This window comes from Fusarium sambucinum, chromosome IV (genome assembly GCF_050947815.1).
Source record: "Fusarium sambucinum isolate potato_lamoka chromosome IV, whole genome shotgun sequence".
NCBI lineage: Eukaryota > Fungi > Ascomycota > Sordariomycetes > Hypocreales > Nectriaceae > Fusarium > Fusarium sambucinum.
In genome coordinates this window covers 4,222,954-4,242,107 of record NC_139291.1, presented here as the reverse complement: position 1 = coordinate 4,242,107, position 19,154 = coordinate 4,222,954, and the positions used below count along the sequence as shown (strand labels likewise).

General features: G+C 46.3%; 11 protein-coding genes across 11 annotated transcripts; 5 read left to right on the top strand and 6 right to left on the bottom strand.

Moving 5' to 3' along the window:
* Positions 1-179: 179 nt before the first annotated feature.
* FSST1_001413 (mitochondrial carrier domain-containing protein) lies at positions 180-1,560 on the bottom strand (the record flags this gene model as incomplete). The annotated part of the gene is made up of 7 exons (XM_083227308.1): positions 180-198; positions 245-377; positions 440-611; positions 659-845; positions 900-1,144; positions 1,200-1,286; positions 1,333-1,560. The coding sequence occupies 7 exons, from the start codon at positions 1,558-1,560 to the stop codon at positions 180-182; spliced, it is 1,071 nt and encodes a 356-aa protein (XP_083091595.1).
* Positions 1,561-2,441: 881 nt separating this feature from the next.
* FSST1_001412 (uncharacterized protein) lies at positions 2,442-3,046 on the top strand (the record flags this gene model as incomplete). The annotated part of the gene is made up of 2 exons (XM_083227307.1): positions 2,442-2,661; positions 2,709-3,046. The coding sequence occupies 2 exons, from the start codon at positions 2,442-2,444 to the stop codon at positions 3,044-3,046; spliced, it is 558 nt and encodes a 185-aa protein (XP_083091594.1).
* An 854-nt stretch (positions 3,047-3,900) lies between these two features.
* Positions 3,901-4,479, top strand: FSST1_001411 (uncharacterized protein; the record flags this gene model as incomplete). Its single annotated transcript, XM_083227306.1, has 1 exon — positions 3,901-4,479. The coding sequence occupies one exon, from the start codon at positions 3,901-3,903 to the stop codon at positions 4,477-4,479; it is 579 nt and encodes a 192-aa protein (XP_083091593.1).
* Positions 4,480-5,104: 625 nt separating this feature from the next.
* Positions 5,105-5,938, top strand: FSST1_001410 (AAC(3) family N-acetyltransferase; the record flags this gene model as incomplete). Its single annotated transcript, XM_083227305.1, has 1 exon — positions 5,105-5,938. The coding sequence occupies one exon, from the start codon at positions 5,105-5,107 to the stop codon at positions 5,936-5,938; it is 834 nt and encodes a 277-aa protein (XP_083091592.1).
* A 997-nt stretch (positions 5,939-6,935) lies between these two features.
* Positions 6,936-9,011, top strand: FSST1_001409 (FAD-binding oxidoreductase; the record flags this gene model as incomplete). Its single annotated transcript, XM_083227304.1, has 4 exons — positions 6,936-7,369; positions 7,417-7,894; positions 7,947-8,470; positions 8,525-9,011. The coding sequence occupies 4 exons, from the start codon at positions 6,936-6,938 to the stop codon at positions 9,009-9,011; spliced, it is 1,923 nt and encodes a 640-aa protein (XP_083091591.1).
* A 130-nt stretch (positions 9,012-9,141) lies between these two features.
* On the bottom strand, positions 9,142-9,441 carry FSST1_001408 (uncharacterized protein; the record flags this gene model as incomplete). The annotated part of the gene is made up of 2 exons (XM_083227303.1): positions 9,142-9,363; positions 9,412-9,441. The coding sequence occupies 2 exons, from the start codon at positions 9,439-9,441 to the stop codon at positions 9,142-9,144; spliced, it is 252 nt and encodes an 83-aa protein (XP_083091590.1).
* Positions 9,442-10,881: 1,440 nt separating this feature from the next.
* Positions 10,882-12,228, top strand: FSST1_001407 (uncharacterized protein; the record flags this gene model as incomplete). Its single annotated transcript, XM_083227302.1, has 1 exon — positions 10,882-12,228. One exon carries the CDS (start codon positions 10,882-10,884, stop codon positions 12,226-12,228), a length of 1,347 nt encoding a protein of 448 aa, XP_083091589.1.
* Positions 12,229-12,508: 280 nt separating this feature from the next.
* Positions 12,509-13,573, bottom strand: FSST1_001406 (GDSL lipase/esterase; the record flags this gene model as incomplete). The annotated part of the gene is made up of 3 exons (XM_083227301.1): positions 12,509-12,662; positions 12,713-13,396; positions 13,452-13,573. 3 exons carry the CDS (start codon positions 13,571-13,573, stop codon positions 12,509-12,511), a joined length of 960 nt encoding a protein of 319 aa, XP_083091588.1.
* Positions 13,574-14,070: 497 nt separating this feature from the next.
* FSST1_001405 (epoxide hydrolase family protein) lies at positions 14,071-15,286 on the bottom strand (the record flags this gene model as incomplete). The annotated part of the gene is made up of 2 exons (XM_083227300.1): positions 14,071-14,589; positions 14,642-15,286. The coding sequence occupies 2 exons, from the start codon at positions 15,284-15,286 to the stop codon at positions 14,071-14,073; spliced, it is 1,164 nt and encodes a 387-aa protein (XP_083091587.1).
* A 311-nt stretch (positions 15,287-15,597) lies between these two features.
* Positions 15,598-16,713, bottom strand: FSST1_001404 (S-adenosyl-L-methionine-dependent methyltransferase; the record flags this gene model as incomplete). Its single annotated transcript, XM_083227299.1, has 2 exons — positions 15,598-16,474; positions 16,523-16,713. The coding sequence occupies 2 exons, from the start codon at positions 16,711-16,713 to the stop codon at positions 15,598-15,600; spliced, it is 1,068 nt and encodes a 355-aa protein (XP_083091586.1).
* Positions 16,714-17,089: 376 nt separating this feature from the next.
* FSST1_001403 (cytochrome P450) lies at positions 17,090-18,744 on the bottom strand (the record flags this gene model as incomplete). Its single annotated transcript, XM_083227296.1, has 3 exons — positions 17,090-18,389; positions 18,446-18,546; positions 18,598-18,744. The coding sequence occupies 3 exons, from the start codon at positions 18,742-18,744 to the stop codon at positions 17,090-17,092; spliced, it is 1,548 nt and encodes a 515-aa protein (XP_083091585.1).
* Between the last annotated feature and the right edge of the window lie 410 nt (positions 18,745-19,154).

Sequence of the window (19,154 nt, the reverse complement as noted above, 5' to 3'; positions counted from 1 at the left end):
TTAGGTAGTTGATACATGTATAGAAAAAGCCGCATTCCTAAAGATCGAAGTGACCACCAGTAGATTTTTGTCTTCCATTGTAACAAGTTCCTATTGAGTGATGTTACAAGTTCTTTTTCCTTCTAGCCAAGTGTTGGTTTGAGCAAGACACGTGTTCCTTTACGCATTCAATCCAATGGTTAGGTTCTCTTTTCCCACCTAACAAATGTCAGCAATGTCAATATCTGTGTAGAAAGGCACTCACAAATCAAGGAACAGTTTCCAAAGAATAGAGAAAAGAATGCCCTGTAGGCCGTTTGCCAAGATGCGAGTTTTGAGTCCACGACCAAGAAGACCCAAGATGCCATCTTGAACGACAACGGCACGCGCAGCTTCAGCTGATATTGTTGTGAGTAACTTATATGACTACATACGTGAGACATTGGCATGGGAGACTTACAGTATGATATCTTGGTGTCGTTGACTTGGCGATACGTCTTGACTACCCTCAGTGAATTAGAGATAGAGTCAGACACGATTGAAGCACAGAAGCCAATGAATGCTAGTCGGAGTAACCACCACACAAGAGGATGTCTGGGTGGTTCTGTTATAGCCTCGGATAAGAAGTTGTACTGCCGATAATTAGTATCGTGCCGGTCACTGCATCGAACAGACATACCGTGGCGAACCATGGGTAATGCCCGACAAAGGTGGCAGCGGCGGTAGCAAAGGCTCCCCACCAAAGGCTACCGATTCCGTTGGACTTGATGCGTCGTCGTAGAAGGGCTGTTCCCCTCGCTCCTTGTGCTTGAAGTGTCGTCTTGAGAGTATCAACGGGGGTGAGGATCATGCGGAAAGCCGCGGCACTGCATGAAGCATCAGCATCTCTTCCACCTTGTAGTAATATCATGGAGACTTACCAGAGAGATGCGAATATGGTTTTGATAGGTGAGGGAAGGTCTTTGAGATACGGGTTTGACTGTAGGAGAGCAAGAATTCCCGCGTTGGCTGCCGTATCCCCAAATCGTGAGATGGGACCTTGAAACAGCGCAGGCGCAATTCCTTGGTAGTATCGCCGGATGCCTCCTTCGGTGTAAAGAGTTTTGGTGGCAATGGTGAAAGACGTTCCGTGTCGGTACTGATAGTTCATAATAGTTCGCAGAGGCTGTTTTCAACAGTCAGTGGCACGTTCATTTTGTCATAGTGACAGGTCGTCTCACCATCAGTAGTAAGACCTGCAACACCATGGCGGCAGCACCACTGAGACCCCCGCCAAGTGCTCGCTTGAGGGCTTTCTTCAGGTCGAACTGTACTCGTTAGTGATTAGCTTGGTGGGCGCACGTTTCAAAGTACCTCAGTTTCATCCGAATCAATCCATCCTTTGATAAAAACAGACAGGACTACTATCGCCAGAACAGCCCAAAAGATCCTCCAGACATACCAGCTCTTGGGTCTTTTCTCTGGCGTTGGCTCTACCTCGGGCCCGATATCGGCTTGTTCCGTTTCGGCACGTTGGTCTGTAAGCAACGGCGTTTGCTCGTCACTCCTGACATGAGCTTCTGGGTCATTTTGAGGTGGCATATCGTTAATATCAATGTAAAAAGATGTTTTTCATGATGAAAGGAAGAAAGAGAGCACGCGGATGGGGTTATGAATGACGCGATACCCCCCAAGGGTCATTGATTACTTAGCGGTTTGCTACTAAAATCATGGTATTTAGTGGGGAAAGATAAGAACATTATTAATCATCTGCCTACCTACTATGGACCTATTTAGGACCATACTGTCGTCGACTTCATCCATCAGAGTACAACAGGTGGAGAAATTTGCTATTATCCTAGGTTATATTAACTGCCTAGGTAGTGAATGTCTCTGGTTTGTCCTAGGTTGCCGTTATCGGCAGTGAATATTTTTATTATTTCTCTATATACCCTGTCGATCCTAATTGCCCTAGACAATTCGTCAACGCCGCCAAACGACATAAAAGCTATTATAAGAAAGATGGTAACTAAATCGGTTGTGAAATTAGACAAAGACGTAATAAGTAACAAAGCATCGCTTTTAGGAGTGCCGTTTGTCATGCAGTGACATGTACATACCCCTGCCCTATGTGATCGCAGACAAGGTGAAGATTTAGGCAGTTTTACCGCTGTAAAATCTGTTGTCAGTGCTAGACACAGCAAACACTTGGCAGGCAAATTGCACCAATACCTATCCGCCTAGCAGATATCTGAACGAAATCGGACGAGCACCAAAACGAGCATCGCTTTTACGATTACGCAGAATCATTCACCCACTTCTCAAATCATTTCCTCTACATCCCTCACAGTCCACATCAACTCAGCCAACAGCGAATATGGCTCCGGATTCGCGCAGCAAGAGCACTCGATCCCTGCGCTCTGGGAACAAGAACATGAGGACTAGATATCGTGAGTAATCCCGGTCTCCATGTCAGCTGTGCCATGAGGCCGCCACGTACTGATATGTCTACAGTCAATGATCTGCCACCCGAGACTGTCCAGGCTCTATCTCGAATGGCGCGTGATGCCAAAGACGACAAAGATCTTGCTCCTCCCCGAAAGAAGACCCCCAAGGGATCACCGAAGCGTGGTGCGCCTGTGAATAGTAGCAAGCCCATCGCCAAAAAATGCGACAAAAGACTTCAATCACCCAAGACAACTAGTATGTATGCTCTCTTTGACACAACAGTCATTTAACCTAATGAAAAGGCCCTAAATCAACCCCGTCTGAATCCCCTCTCGATAAAGCCGACACGCTCAAGGCCAAGATTGCCACAGAGCACGAGTACTCCAAGATTCTAACCGAAGAGCGACGAAGTCTATGGGATGAAATGGAGTCTCACGAGTCTCGCATTCGAGAGCATCAAAGCAGAATTTCTGATGGAGACGAGAAGCATGACTTGATCAACAAGAGGCTTCGTGTTTGCGAAATGCTGGAGAATAAAATCGGCGATATATGCAAGCGCCTATGGACTCTTGGGGGGCAGCTGGATGAGAGCGCTGCAAAAGCTACAGAGCTATTGACTGAGCTGGTACAAGCTGAGTGAAGCCGTACAAAATCACGCTTGGTATCGGTGCGACGAGGACGGAGGACAGTCCAGGGAAGGTGCATTTTCCCAATTTGATGAATTGGCGTTTGTTTTCTTTTGTCACTTAGATACGTCCCCAATGAGTCTGCACATGCACAAACATGGTTCAAGGGCTTTGCCATTCCATCCTACTGAAGTCTACACAAGCAGGGCAGAGAAGATAAAGATTTACTAGCTCTTTAGTTTCTTAATTCATGAAATCATTCACTGGGATGCATCAAAGGGATGGGCATCTACCACCCAAATACAGGCCAATCATGATTAGCAACCATGACTCTAAACAATATACATGGAGCAAAGTCCTTTACACAGACATAATAAGCATGTTCAATGCTGACAGAGGCAACACTACAAGGACTGGGTTGTTATTATCTTATTGTCCACATTGTCAACACCAAGAACTGGGGATTACCGCCAATGCCACCAATGCATGCATTGTGTCCTTTTGACGCGAACTCTGTGAATTACGAATCGACCACGATCGGCCGGAGTTTTAAACTTACTCTAAGTCGTATCCTTTCATGTTAGTAACTTGCCATTGTTCTGGTTGCAAAGATACTGTTCTGGCTCATATGACCGTCTGGCAAAGGCTTTGAACAAAGGCCCTTGTGTCTGCTATAACCTATCCATTCGGCCACAGCCATCGAATCACCATATCACAGAAGCCTATATAAAGTGCACCTCATGAACCAAAATTTATTCTCTAAAATTTCATCTACGCTTTCAAAACACATACCAAACCAAAAGGTAAGATTCAGCACACACACACACTCAGAAACGAAACGCAAAACCTACCTGTTTTCACAATCAACATGGATTCTTCGGACTACAGCGGCGCTGCAAAGGCGGAACTCAGAGAAGACGTGAACAAGGAAATTGCTGTCTTTTTGCAACGTCTTCAGGGCATGGGCGCCGATGACGAGATCGATGATTTTGAAGTTCAAAACATCGGGGAAGAAGCATACAAACTGCACACTCCCAAGGCTTGTGGCAGGTCATCCTCTGTCAATGGATCTGGTGCTACCAAAGACAGCATTGCCAAGCAGATCACCGACAACAATGATGAGCCACATAGGCAGATCCTAAGCCACCTCAAAAAGAAGGAGCTGTCCAAATTGAAGCGTGACAAGAAGGCTCAGATGGGCAAGCTCCGAGAAAGCATGGTGGAGAGTAAGGTGGAGAGTCGCGGTCTTCTTTGGGATGCTGAACTCCAGAGCCTTATTCATATCCCTGGGGATATTTCGACCGACGTCGAGATGAACAGGATTCTTGACCAGTACAGGGTCAATGAAACGGAATTCCATCAGTTGGATGCCAAGTACCAAAGACTCGAAAAGGAGCTTCGAAAGATCCAAAGGGAGAAGCGCAAAAGAAGAAAATCATGTCAGTAATTTTGGTCTGCCTTTGACCGTTGCTCGTCATAGGGGGGATAGGGTGAAGTTGAAGTAAAGGTGAACGGCGTTGTGTGGTTAGCCTAGTAGCGATTGCACGTCTCATTTAGTTATCAAAGCTTGTATTAAATACTATATAAGTTTTATTACACCTCTAATTTCTTGAAATATGTTACCTGTACCATCTTCTATTATACATAATAAAAGAAAGTGGCATCGTATGGTTCGTAATGCCTTTCCTCTCCACAACTCATGTCGACAATCAACTCAAAATTCCTTCACATTGAGTGGCCGTATGTCCATCAATTCAGTAGACTTGTGCGATCTAGCTGCTATACAGACCAAGGGTATGGGGAATTCCCATGTTTTAATTAAAACTTGAGCAACGTGAAGCTGTATCTGCGATATGCGAGGTTTTCATCATGAGTCACACGGCCAGCGTAAGTAGCCTAGTGCGGAGAACGCTTTCTAGTATTGCATCGTATCAACAGAGTAAAGTCGGTCATGGCATCCAGCAGTTTCAACTCTAGTCTTTTGAAACCCTTAATTCAGAGAACCGAATACATACACCCAATACAAGATATTTACAATTCCTTTCAAGCAACAACAACCCTGATCTACAGCTATGTTACCTGAACCTATGAGCGGTCCGCTGTGCACCAGGTCCTCCCTTGCTAAAGACATTCACAATCTCGGCCTTAACATGGGGGACAATGTTCTTGTTCATTGTTCTCTCAGCACTATAGGCTGGATCAATGGAGGACCTGAGACTCTCACTCATTCACTGCTGGATGTTCTCACCCCCGAAGGGACGTTGGTTGTGCCCACCCAAACAAGCAGCAACTCAGATCCATCAGCATGGGTCAATCCTCCCGTTCCTCAAGCTTGGTGGCAAGAGATCCGAGATACGATGCCTGTGTTTAACCCGCAGACAAGTGGCACCCAGAGGATGGGTGTATTGGCAGAAACTGTGAGAAATTGGCCTGGTGCTATGAGAAGCTCTCATCCTCAAACTTCCTTCAGCGCTGTCGGTGCAAACGCGACGCTCATCACTGAGGGACATGCCTTGGACTGTATGTTTGGTGAGCGTAGTCCTCTCGCACGCTTGGAAGAGCTGGGGGCAAAGATTTTACTTCTTGGCGTTGATTTCGACAAATGTACGTGTTTTCATCTTGCCGAGTATAGGATTGGGCCACAAACGTTCGATAATTCGTTTGCAGCATCAGTGAACGGAGCCCGAGAGTGGACGACAGTTTCGGATGTGGCTATAAATGATGACGACTTTTTGGAGTTGGGAAATGAGTTTTTGAAGGGGAGCGATGTGATGAGGGGACACATTGGAGCAGCATCATGTTATCTTTTCTCCTTGAAGAAGGCAGTCCAGTTTGCGCAGAAGTGGATGGCTTTGCATAGGACTCCCTCTACACAAGGCTGTTCAACAGTCACAAGTGTTAGTTAGTCACCAGACGTATACTTTTATTTAGATACCTTGAGTCAACATCATCTCTCGTCGCTCTCAAGTTTATCATCGCTCTTGTATGATGCGAGTGCAATTAATTTTGCATTTTTCCTCTACTTTGGCAGAAGCCAAATGAGTTGTCTTGATGGTGATCCCTGCGGGCTATATCCCGTATAGAGATGGACCAGAAAGATTAAAGCTGCATCCAGAGACGATAGGGACTACTTGAGGCAATTCCAAACATCTAAGCAACCAAAGTGCCAGCCAGAGATGTTGCAAGCCTTTATCCCAAATACCTCAAGAGCGTAGCGGGTTGGCGAAGCAGATCATGACCAGTAATCGGGCTGAACATTCTTGTCAAGCATCCCTGCCGAATTTCTGTTTTGCATTGATGGGTCTTATCAATCTTATGTAGACTGGTACATCTGTCTTGGCCGAACCTATCACCGTGAGGACTATCCAGCCTTCGGGAACCGTGCCTGGGGCTGTAATTACTGAGACCCCTCCGCTCCCGACCTTTGACTGTGACAAAGGTGGACCGATGAACTTCTTCTTTGGTATTGTTCGTTGCGTGTTGCAACTTGCAGTTGGCTCAAAGGAGTAATCAGTTCCGAGGGAACACTCCACACGCATCGGATCGACCTCCGGCGAGCCGAGAAAATAATCCTTGTGATATTAATAGCCTTAGTATGTATAGTTGTCCTTTCCCACCTATTAAATGTGCTTGACAACCAGCCAACGTAACCAATATAGGCAATCATGGAAGACGTTCCGATGCAGGAACTCAGGGATATTATCTGCTATTGCATCTTGGTATGTATATATCTACAAACGTGCCGAAAGGAAATTCCGCATAATTGTCTCACCTAGTCTCAAATTCCACATGCTTATCTACTCTAACGGGTACCTACTTGCAAATGTAGCTCTTTGGTGTGTTCGTTTGAATTTATCCCCTTTTTGTTTCCACGTCCCCTTCGCGTTTTAGTGCGACTTAATCATGCAGATTTCTCCTCGTTTCTTCGCCGGACTGCTTACTGTTATTATCTCACGTCTTAAACCTACCAATGCAGCTGTACCCGGCCAGGTTGGCGAGGCTGTTGAGGGTAGATATCTGGCCGAAGAGAAGTTTCAACTAACGGCCTCGTCAGCCAGGGACCTCAAGAACCTGGATTCCCAACACGCACCGCTGTTCTACCCTGAAATTGAATCCAACGGACAGAGTCTTGGTCTTCACGCACGGAATAAATGCAAAACCTTTCCCGGAGACTCTCTTTGGCCTAGTGATTCAGTTTGGAAGTTGCTTAACCTCATTACTGGAGGTGCTTTGATCAAGACTATTCCCGTTGGGGCAACATGCTACAACAGCATTGGAGTTTACGATGAGGCTCGGTGCAATCATATCATTAATCAATGGAGCAAGTCGTCGCTTCAGTCAGTAGACTGATGTCCATCTCAAGTTCACCACTAACTAAAACCAGTATCGCTGACCCGACTTCTGTCATGTGGCCGATGTATCAAGGCCGAACATGTATGCCCAGCGATAAACCTGATGGGAAATGTACCCTGGGTGGTTACCCTTCCTACGTTGTCGACGCTCACAACGTGGCACACATACAACTTGCTATCAACCTAGCTCGATCTCTCAACATTCGACTCGTTATCAAAAACACTGGTCATGACTTCAATGGTCGTTCTGCTGGCGCGGGTGCTTTATCTCTCTGGATGCATCGCTTCAAGAGCATTCAGTATATCGACAATTACAAGACCACGTCTTATAGTGGACCAGCAATGAAGGTTGCTGCCGGTGTGATTAGTTCTGAACTTTATGAGGCAGCTGATAAATATGATGTTACTGTCGTAGGAGGTGAAGGTATGAGTGTGGGCTACGCTGGTGGATATCTGGCCGGTGGTGGTCATTCACCTCTGTCGTCTATCTACGGTCTAGGGGCGGATCAGGTGAGGAGATGAGCAATACAAGCTACTTCCTTAAATACTGACTCAAGTTCAGGTCATGAGTATTCAAGTGGTGACTGCCGATGGCCGCTTTCTTATCGCCAACGAGTTCCAGAATACTGACCTTTTCTGGGCCCTTCGAGGTGGTGGCGGCAGCACATTCGGAGTTGTGACTTCATACACAGTTAAAGTCTTTCCCAAGCTCAAAGCATCCGTCATGAGTTTTGCATTTGGTACTAGCGCGACTGTCTCTCGAGAAACATTCTGGAAAGCTATTCTAGCATTTTGGGAACGTATTCCAACTTTTGACAAAGTTGGCAACTACGAATACTGGGGCATTATGCATGGTGAGGGTGATACACTGATCTTTGCCATGTTTCCTTGGTTTGCGCCAAATCATACCCTTACTGAGTTGAAGACTCTGGTAGCACCTCTCTTTCAAGTCTGGAAGGATCTTGGTATCGAACCTCAAGTCACAGAGTCAGAACATGATTCTTTCCTTGGTGCTTGGTCTGCTGGATTCGCACGCGAAGCTGTCGGAGGTGCTAGTGGCAAGACAGCGGGCCGTCTCTTCCCCAGGTAAGCACTCTCCGAATCGTATGCAGTATCTTGGATTAATCACGGCCCATACAGTGAGAACTTCGAAGATCCCATCAAATTCAACAAAACCTTTGCTGCGCTCAAAGGCCTGTCCGACAAAGGTGGGAACATCATCGGATTTGGCATCACTGGCGGTCCGGGTCCCCATCCTGATAACGCCGTAAACCCTGCTTGGCGAAACGCAGCCATGTGGGCGATCTCAGTCATTGACTTCCCTGAAGGTAGTCCATGGGATGTTGTTTCTGAAAGGAGCAAGACACTGACGAATGACTGGATGAAACCTTGGAGGGATGCCACTCCCGGTGGTGGCGCGTATGCTTCTGAGGCCGATGTCACGGAGCCTGACTTTCAGCAGTCTTTCTATGGCTCTTCGAAGTACCAGAGGCTTCTCCATATCAAGGACCAGGTTGATTCTAAAGGGGTTTTCTATGCTTTCCAGGGCGTGGGAAGTGAGAAATGGTATGTCACAGATCAAGTTGATGGAGTGCCTACTCAAAACGGAAGACTTTGCAAGGCGTAAGCTGTTGCACGCACTGGGTTGTCAGAATGATGGAATTTAAACTAGATAAATATATGTATTAAAAAAGTAATATCTAAGCATAGTTGTCTAAACACGCTTGCATCAAAGCACAAAACCTAAACAAGCCAGTCTAGTTGCGCTGGGTGAGCTCGAAGCTTGTAGGTCCGTCATAGACCTCGACCTGAGCGTTGTTCTCCATAGGAATCAAGTAGTCTCCGATAGTCTCGCTCTTGGGGGTGATAGGCTGAGAGATAATGACACCCAAGCCCTTGCCCATACGGGTGATGGAAAAGGTTCGAGAAGAATCCTTGGACTTGGCATCCTTGATGTCGGGGAGAGAGTAATCGGTGGACTGAGCTCATATCTGTGCTTCTAGTCTCATTTTCGAACACGTCCTTACCGCTTCACTAGTACTGCAATGTCGATCCATTCTTTCCCTACAATGGTGTATTAATAGTAATTACAACATTTTCTTTATTGATCGTCACTCAGAACAAATTTACGTGAGATTCAAAGCTCGTGATTTGTTTCCATGGACGACATGTAGGTGTTTATGGTTTGAAATGTTTTGAAACACAATTTCAACGCCTAAAATGAACAGTCGTAAAAATAAGATTTAATCAACCGCGAAAAGACGGGCTGGGTAGCAAATGGAAATCTCAACTGAGTGATAGTATCCTATATTAAAATGTTTTAGACGGCCCTAGACATTGAGTACTAACTCATGGAGTCAATATGTATTGTCACAAGACTTTAAACTTACCCTAAACACTGCAAGATGTGTACCACGAATAAGGCTACCTAACCTTCTCTGTGCATTGAGATGACAGCAGTGGGCAAAGAGGTACCCTGATTGGGCTTAGTCTTCTTACCCTTGCATAGGTACATCAAAAGTTATCTAGCTACTGAGTAGCAGAAAAAGAGCCTCCTAAGTCTTGGGGTATAAAAATAAGTAGCCTAAGGTCAATTTTTCTGATACCCTGAGGTCTAGGTACTGGAAGGACCCACAAGTTGATCAAAGTGGTAAATTGAGATAAGATAGAGATAAGATAAGATAAACGATGATGAAATGAGTCTGTACATAACGGCGTTTTTCAGAACATGTCTCTTGGTAGAGTCTTATATGTCATGGCCAGGATTCAATCTCTGTGTTGAATGAATAAAAACTAGACAGATTTTAACTTGCTGATAGGCATCTAGCGGAATCAAAGCCAAATAAGGTAACACTCCCCGAACTTACGGACCCTCTCTGCCTTGCCTATTACACAGAAGGATGAGGCACAGCAGTCTACTCGGATTGAGATTGCCAAGAATAACGAGCTCGCTACTAATATATGAATTTCAACGAGGCACGACATTAAATGGGATACAAGTAGATATTGACAAGAGTGGAAGCACTAATATATGCTTTCCAGACATAGAAGAGAAAAAAATAACCTTGATCACTGTCGACCCGCTGTTATCGTCATAGAATGACTGTGCCTCGTCAGTTCAAATCCTTTGATCCTTGGGGTTTCCACTTCTCGAATATCTTTCAAGAAATCGTAAGATGGCAAGAACTATTTGAGCCAGTCATAGTCGACAATCTACTAAAGTACCAAATATGCACAATTGGCACATGAAATGGTGGGCATGTCTTGCAGTTCTATAGCTTCTTGGGAAATTAGTTACTCCTGGAGGATTAACTTCAGGTCTAAATCTCGGAAAACGTTTACCGCAGATAGATAGATCAAGGAACGGAGTAGTATTGAGAATTATTGCGGTTTCTATAAGAAAGGCTGCTCTTACCTGTAGAAGGATGATCTATCGTCATTTGTTGTTACCCCAAAGAAAGCGCGACAACCTCTTATACTCTTAATCACTTTTCAAAATGTCCCTTAAATGGAGGCAAACGTCTTCGACTGTGTTCGAGAACAGCCGAGGTACCTTTGAACAGTTATACTATTACACTCAAGGAGAATTCGGCAAACCAGCTCCATCCATCCTGTTCACTACAGTCAAGTTCAAGAACCATGATGCTCTTGCCTCCGACCTAGTTGAGGCCTCCTTGAGAAGCGCATGGTCACAGACTAGAGCCAAGGAGCCTCAAATGGCAGCGCGTCACGGTGAAACAGGCAAGATTATTGAGGTTTTTCAAGGCAAAAGTCTCGATGATTGGTTTTCTGAGACCTTCATCGTGTCACGAGAAAAGACTCCTGACGACATCTTTCGTGAAAGCGTCTCACGGCGATATCCAACCTTGTTTTATTTTCCGGCCACGATGGAGTTGACACTTCAGATCAACCATGCCTGGGCTGATGGTCGAGGCGCTCTTTTCTTCTGGGACACTTTCTTTTCTACCCTGATAAACCCAAGTGGCGTCCCTGTCACTGCTGAGACCATCAAGAAGAACTTGCCACTCACGATGGATACCATTCTCGACGTTCCTCAGGAAATCTCACCCGATGTGTTGGAATACGCTCAAAAGATTCTTCAGCGTATTTCCACAGACAATGCTATCTTTACACCTGCTGATGATCCGAACGCATCACTCAAGGGCTTCTTCCGTCGCCAGTACAAGCTCAGTCCCGAGGTCAGCAGCAAAGTCATTGCCACTTGCAAGCAGCGAGGAATGACAGTCACAGCTGCAGTGCAAGTTGCTTTTGGTATGGCGGTCCAAGAATATCAACAAGAGAAACAAGGCAAAGCAGGTGAAGTGTGGGCCAGCTTTGCCAACATTGATGCTCGTCGGTTCTTTGCTAAGGAGTATTCCGAAGAGCTTCGAAGGGTTGCATGTCACTGCACTGTCATTCCACTATACATCCCCATCAAGCCAGACACGTTTGACAAGACAACAGTTGAGCTCTCGGAGTACTACAGAAAGGCTCTTGATCACCCTAACGCAGAGGGTGCTCTTTGCATCCCGGCGGCTATGCCTTTTTACATGCAAAAGGTGGCTGAGGGTGCAGCCTTCTTCCGAACACCTCTGTTGACATCCTTGGGTATTGTTGAGGATTTCATGAGCCGCCAGTTTGGGCAGTGGGAGATTGAGGACTTTTGGCTTGCCAATACCATGATGCCCCCATCTATGCAACTTTTCCTTTGGACTTGGAGGGGCCAGATTGTGTTTGGTGGGTCGTGGAATGAGGCTATGTATGGCGCGGATGTGACGGAAAGGCTATTAAAAAGAACTAGGGAAATTCTTTTGGGGGCTCTGGGAGTGCTGGGTAGTGTTTAAGTCGCCTCGTTATTTGCCCTCGACCTTTTCCGAGGCTAAATATTTAGTGAAGTATATCTTGTCTGTATAAATCCGCATAATTCCATTCATAGCTTTAAACTTGAAGATGCTGCCTCGCTCATGTTTGACGGGACAATTAGAGCCCACCAATGAGAGACCTACGGACGGGACCTTGCATAAATAGATAACGTAATACACAATTTACTTATCCACGGCAGATCCCAAATATTGTTCTGAAACATAATGTCCAACCCATTGCCGCTTAAACAAGTATTCTACCTCAGCTGATGGAATATCCCCCTGATAGCTGCTCCGAAATCTTTTTGGCAAGGATTTGATGGAATGCTTGTGTTGGATGTGCTCCATCGATGTACATGTATTCCAACGCGCTGAATTCACAAGTCTCTGACTTGAAATCTGGTACAGTTGTTCCTCTGTAGGAATTGTTAGCTTTGGTTGTCAAATATGAAACGTTTTTACCTACGCTTTATAGTCGGCGCAAAAGGCGTTGCTCTTGTAAATGGCTGTTTCAGGAAACTGTGAAGGGTCCTCTGTAACAGCTGTGATCAGAGGAACAATATCAAAGAAGAAAAAGGTACTATGCTTGAGCTTATGGTCCAAGTCATGCACGAGCTTCTTGAGTTTCTTGTTCCAGCTTTGGCTAGCAGCTTCGAGTTTGGGTACGATGTCTTTGGGCCTGTTGTTTGGGAATAGAGATTGCGGGGGCGTTGAGACGAAGAGAAATTGCCTAGCACCATAGCTATACAAATCAAGAGTGAGCTGGCGAATGCGCGCAATAATTGCGACAATAGTCTCTTCTTGATTATCCTCATTTATGGTCCTGTAGATGTCGTTGATGCCTATGAAGATGGTCCAAAGTGTTTGGGTGGGTGGGAAAAGGCTTGGATGCTGGTTTACATAGGCCTGTAGCTTGTCATGGACTTGCGTATCCACGTCGTTCGGGCCAGTCGTGACGATATCTCTGTCGACCACTGCACCGCCTACAGCCATGTTGTAGAGTAGAATGGAGGACGCATTATACTGTGTGGTCAGGTACATAGGCCACATTTTGCCATTGGAGCTTGTCTTTCCCGTGTTTCCTATCGGGTTGGAAGAAGAGGGTTGTTGGCCCAATATGTCGAAGCGAGTATCTGTCCATGAGTCGCCACTAGAACATAGTCAGATGGTAGCAAGCCGACGGATCTGCTAGAGTATAGACTGACAAGGATACAATCTTGGTAATTTTAGAAAAACTGAAAGCCTTTTTGGGAGGACGGCCTGGCGATGGCGCTGCTTCGAGACATGATAGCAAGCTTAGTAGGGGGATTAATCTGGACACCTTCATCTTTAAAATCGGAGAATGCTGTGGTTGGGAACAGCCGAGGGAAGAGGTTTTGGGACAATAAATGGTATTTTCAACCTCGGTCGAAGATGTACCGAGCATGCGAGCTAACGCTGTTCAGGAAGTTAGGCTAATCAGCCTAAGCTGTGTGGGGAGGGGTCCCCTTGATATTCGGGGCCTTTTTCATCTTGTTCATCGATTGGGTTGATACACATGGCTGGCAATACCTAGAGGTCACATAAGAAACACAAAAATAGACTTCAAGCCGACGTGGGTAACACATCCACCACGGCTGAACTTCTGCAAATGAAAGGGCCCTAAAATGTTGCTTTGCTGTCTGGACCTGTCTTTTGCTTTTCTTGAAACTTCCTTCTCAGATGCAGCATTGGCTGTGCTCCAATGACTTTCTGCTCAGACATCCGATACTTCATTTCCTTTTTATGATTTGAGGCACTCAACAATACCGGAAGTAGAGATAAAACGCCCCCTCATGAACACCTTCACCTGATTTGTTTATGCCATTCGCGTATATCCGTTACAAACGCATCGGGCTGCTCCCAAGCCGCAAAGTGGCCACCTCTCGGCAACTCATTCCAATGCACAATGTTTTTGTAATAACGCTCACACCATTCTTTCGGCGCAAAGCTATTATCACCACCGAACCAGCTCACACCAACTGGGACATGTATCTCCCACGCAGTCGTGCTGGATCCGCACTCCCAGTAGTAGCGAGCAGATGACGTTGCAGAGTTGGTGAGCCAGTAAAGCATGATTGTGTCGAGCATCTCATCTTTGCTAAACAAAGCTTCTACATCGCCATCATGATGGGTCCAGTCTCGGTACTTTTCATATATCCAGGCAGCCTGACCGACAGGAGAGTCTGCGAGTCCATATCCGACAGTTTGAGGTTTTGTTGACTGCTCCAGGGAATAACCTTTGAAACCACTGTCCCGAAACTCATCCAGGCGCTTGGCTCGTTCTTCAGCCTGCTTATCCTTGATTGGAACTTGAGCTTCTTTCTACAAAATAATTAGCTTACTCTCTTTCAAGAGAGAGAAAAATAGATGTTACCTTGCTTTCGAAGTATATGGAATTGAAGTGAACACTCTTTAGTCCTTTGGGAGCTTGATGGCCAAGACTCGCGACGACAAAAGCTCCCCAATCTCCGCCTTGAGCCATCCATTCACGATCTTGGTAGCCCAGACGCCCCATCAATTCGGCCCATGCGCGAGCAGTGCGTCCATGTCCCCAGCCAGTCTCCTTTGGCTTTTCGGAAAATCCGTAGCCCGGAAGTGCTGGTATAACGAGGTGAAATGCGTCTTCGGGAGAACCTCCGTGTGATTCAGGATCAACAAGTTTATCGATCACATGCCTGAACTCAAGGACGGAGCCCGGCCAACCGTGTGTTAGTAAGAGAGCTGTAGCCTTTTGATGCTTTGACTGTATATGGAGGAAGTATATCTCCACCCCATCGATTGTCGTTGTAAACTGAGGATATGAATTAAGTAAGGTTTCACATCGTCGCCAGTCGTATTCTGTTTGCCAGTATCTGCAAAGGTCTTGAATGACGGCAAGCGGGACACCTTGGGACCAGTCGTTAACAGGCTCCTTATCTGGCCATCTGGTCAGTCGAAGGCGGGTCTGTAGGTCATTGAGATCCGACTGTGGGATAGAGACCTCGAAAGCCCGGATAGAGTCGTTGTTGAGTTGCGCCATTGTTGGACTGCGTCAGTAGGAGAATCGGAAGTTGACAGGATAGGCTGATGCGAAATAGACACAAATATTCAGGGCTTTATGTTAGCGATATTGTTATTTAGGAATCAACAAGGTAAGTAAGTGCCAGCCTTGAAGCTACACGCTGTTGAATGGAAACATCTCACTTGGTGAACAATTTCACTGCCAATTGGCCCGTCTCTAGAAGCTTAATTGACGTCACTGTTTTGGACGATTTGTAATCACTGATGTGAATTATCTCACTAGTAACGATACCCTACCTCATTGAGCTTCACCAAGCCCAACCTCGCGAACTAAAACTTGGACAAATGAACATAGACAAATGAACAAACAACCTCCTCATCCTTGTGATCCCGAATAAATAATTCCTTGGTCCTAGCAACCCAATCATTAAGAAGTTTCTTTTCCTCTTCTTCACTGTAGCGCCCTTCATTACCGACTTTGAGAGCCTTGAGAAAGTAACCAGAGCAAACAGCCATCATCCAATCAATAACGATGCTAGCATACTCTCGACTGGCATCTTCATCCTTGACTTGCTTCTCATTTAAATCGTGAATGGCTGGATGAGTAATGTCGGCCTCAAATAGATCATGAACGTCCCAAACGTTGCTCATCTCGTCCAAGACCTTTCTCACATCTTCCAAGGTTCGGTTGTACGTCGGGACGCGAAAAGACCCGGCTACTGGAACAGGAATAATTCCTTGCTGGACCATTTCGATCATTGCGTTGCGGCACGCATCGACAGGTCCACTGTAGTTCTCGTATCCAGCAGATGCTTGACCAACGAATGAGAGAACAAGTGATCCACGCGAGATGATTTCCTGCGCACGAAGTTCCAGAAAGGCAGAGAGATCGAGATGAGCCTGTTTCTGGAGGAGCTGATCATCTTCCGACTGAACCCCAGTAGGAGAAGGAACATGGTCAAGATGGTGCAGGGCAGCGAGGGAAAAGCCTAGGTGTGCTGATTGAGGGGGAACGACTTTCTGGTAAAAGTTGCGAGGTATCATGCTCAGAAACAAGGGGTGGGGAAATTCGTTCTTGTCCAATGCGTCGGCCCATGATGTGATTGTGGTAGACAGAGTACTAAAGTCGTTCTCTGGGCGGTCGCTGAAGAGCAGTTCCACTTGACGGGGAGGAGTTGCTTCGAGAATCGCTTGCATAGGTTCCAATCTGAAGAATGTTTAATATGCGAACATGAGCTGATGTAGTGTCACTTACGAATTGTTGCCATGGGCGGACCCATACTCGATAACGACTGTGTGAGGACCGCCGTGGTCCGCTACAGCTTTAGCCGCTTTCTGAAAGAGAGGCAGGGCTTTGAGCATCGCCTGGTGCTGGAGTGCAGCATGTGAGCTGTAAGCACCTTGCCCTTGCATGGGTACATCGTTTTGGTTGGCCTTGTCCGACATGATTAGTAAGGGGGGAAGACTGATTGCAAGAATGAGTGAGTTGGAAAGTTCAAGACAGAGGGGGAAGCCGAGTTTATATAGGTACTTGTTGCTCTATCTGACTACTTGGAAGGATTGGTGGACCTAGACAGGCTGTGCATACTCTAACTCACTGGACAAATACTGCCATTAACACAAGTTATTAGATGAACCATCCGCATGAATGGGATTCAATTCAAACAGGAATCGATTCTTCCCTTGTGGGAGGGTTTTTATTGCGTCAAAAAAATACACCCGTATTCACCGTGTTATTTACAGGCCTAAATATAAACTAACCACACCATACAAAAAAGTATCATCCACCCATCATGGTAGTCTTCTATGTTCGGGGACAATCCTACTCAAACCTCCTCTTTACTTTGACATCATAAGAATTCGCTTGCAACTGCTGCGCGATGCGAAAAACAGTTGTCTCATCTTGCCCCGGAACGTACTCAAAGCTGAACTTGCGTAGAAGTGTCGTCAGAGAAATGTGCATCTCCTGAAAAGCAAAGTGTTTCCCAACACAGACGCGGCTACCGGCGGAGAATGGCCAGTAAGGCACAGATGATGTCTGGTTTTGCGAGTAGACATCGAACCAACGCTCCGGAATGAATTCGTCGGGGTTCTTCCAGTTATCAGGGTTGAGGTGCGCCTCTTGAGTGTTGGGAAACACGGTTGTACCCTTTGGGATGCGGTATCCAAGCACAGTTTCTTGCTTAGACGCGTCGCGTGGACTTCCCGTGGCTTGGCCTGGAATGAGACGCATGGTCTCATCGATGCAAGCTTGCAGATAGGTCATTCCAGCTTGAGAGTGGCCACATTCCGTTTCGCGGTCAGGCTCACTAGGAGGGTACCATTTGTCGACTTCTTCAACCAGCTTCTTCATAACCTTGGGGTGCTTGAGAAGTTGCATGATGGTAAAGAGTTCGGCATTGGCAGTTGTCTCGCTACCGGCTGCCAAAAGAATCACACTTTCATCCTGTACGTCTGAAGTGCGGAACTCAGAGCCAGGAGAGTCGTCGCTGACATCTACAAGATGCTGAAGTAGGTCTTGATGCTTGACATCTCCCGATTCCTTACGACGTTTGTCGACAATGTTGAATGTGAACTCTTCGATATAAGGATCCCGCTTTGGGAGGAAAGGAATGTACTTGATCCATGAGATGAGTTGCATCACGGCAGAGATCTTCATGCCAGCTTTCAGCCGAGATGGAAGAGGATGACTTCCATTCTCGACGACGTTGAAGCTACCACCAAAGGTAGTAGCACCGATGGTATCAATGGCCAAACCATGGATGAAGTGTTGGAGATTGATGACAGTGCTGTTGTTGGAGTTCTCGCAGAGTTTGTCAAGATGGGCAACACCAGCATCGACGCACGACTTCATGAGAGGCTCAAGACTACGAATGTAGCGCATACCGAACATGGAAGATAGCATACGCTTTCGTCGAGAGTAGGCCTTCTTCTCGGTAAAGGCTAGAAGTGTTGGACGGTGCGGGTCTTGTCTGAAATTGCCATAGATGGCTTCAGATTTGACCCAGTCCTCATTCTGGATGATACGCTTGATCTCACTGGCGTCACCAATAGAGATCATGTTGGGAGCGAGAACAACAATTGGCCCATACTTTTCGTGAAGAGCACGAGCAAAACGATGGCTTTGGTGGATGTTAGAGTTTCCATTATAGATTTGACGATTTATCTGAATGCTTACCTTTTTCCTTTGAATGTGGCAATTTCCAGGGGCCAAGGGCTAAGTTTGTTGATGAGAGGACCGGGAATACGGCTGACAGGGGAAAAGATATTTCGTAGAAGCTTGAAATCGTCAACCAATTGTCAATGAGATGCACTGGCAGCGTTATTTACCTCAAATACCCTGGGTACTATGATGAACAAGACAATGAATGCGGCAAAGCCTTGAGTGAGAGTCAAGTTGCTCAAAGTCTTGGAGACCTCTGGTGGTAAGGAACTGGCCACTTGGGCCAGATGATCGTTGAGTGGTTTGGACCACATAATGAAATGAGCGCGGTACTATGAAAGCTACTCTGGCCCAGAAACGTTAAGACTCTACAACAAATAGCAGTGACAATGAATGAATTATACGTGGCATATAAGCCGCAACTCATAGGTCCGCCATGTTAGTGATCAACACCGCCTTGTCAGAGCATGTCCTTATCGAATACCAAGTTGGAACAGACCGTGCCACTTGGCTAGCCGGCATCCCCCGGAACAAACCATTTAGTAACTGACATTTGCATGCGTGAGCTGACAGGCACATTTGGTAACTGGACTCCGTCGTATGACGGATGAAACCCTCCGATCGAAAGGAGAATGAAGCAAGCACAGAGTTAGTAAGTGGAGCACAGTAATACGGAATGTTTCCCGGTAGTTGCAGTAGGATCTTGTTCTCCACCTTTGCTGAT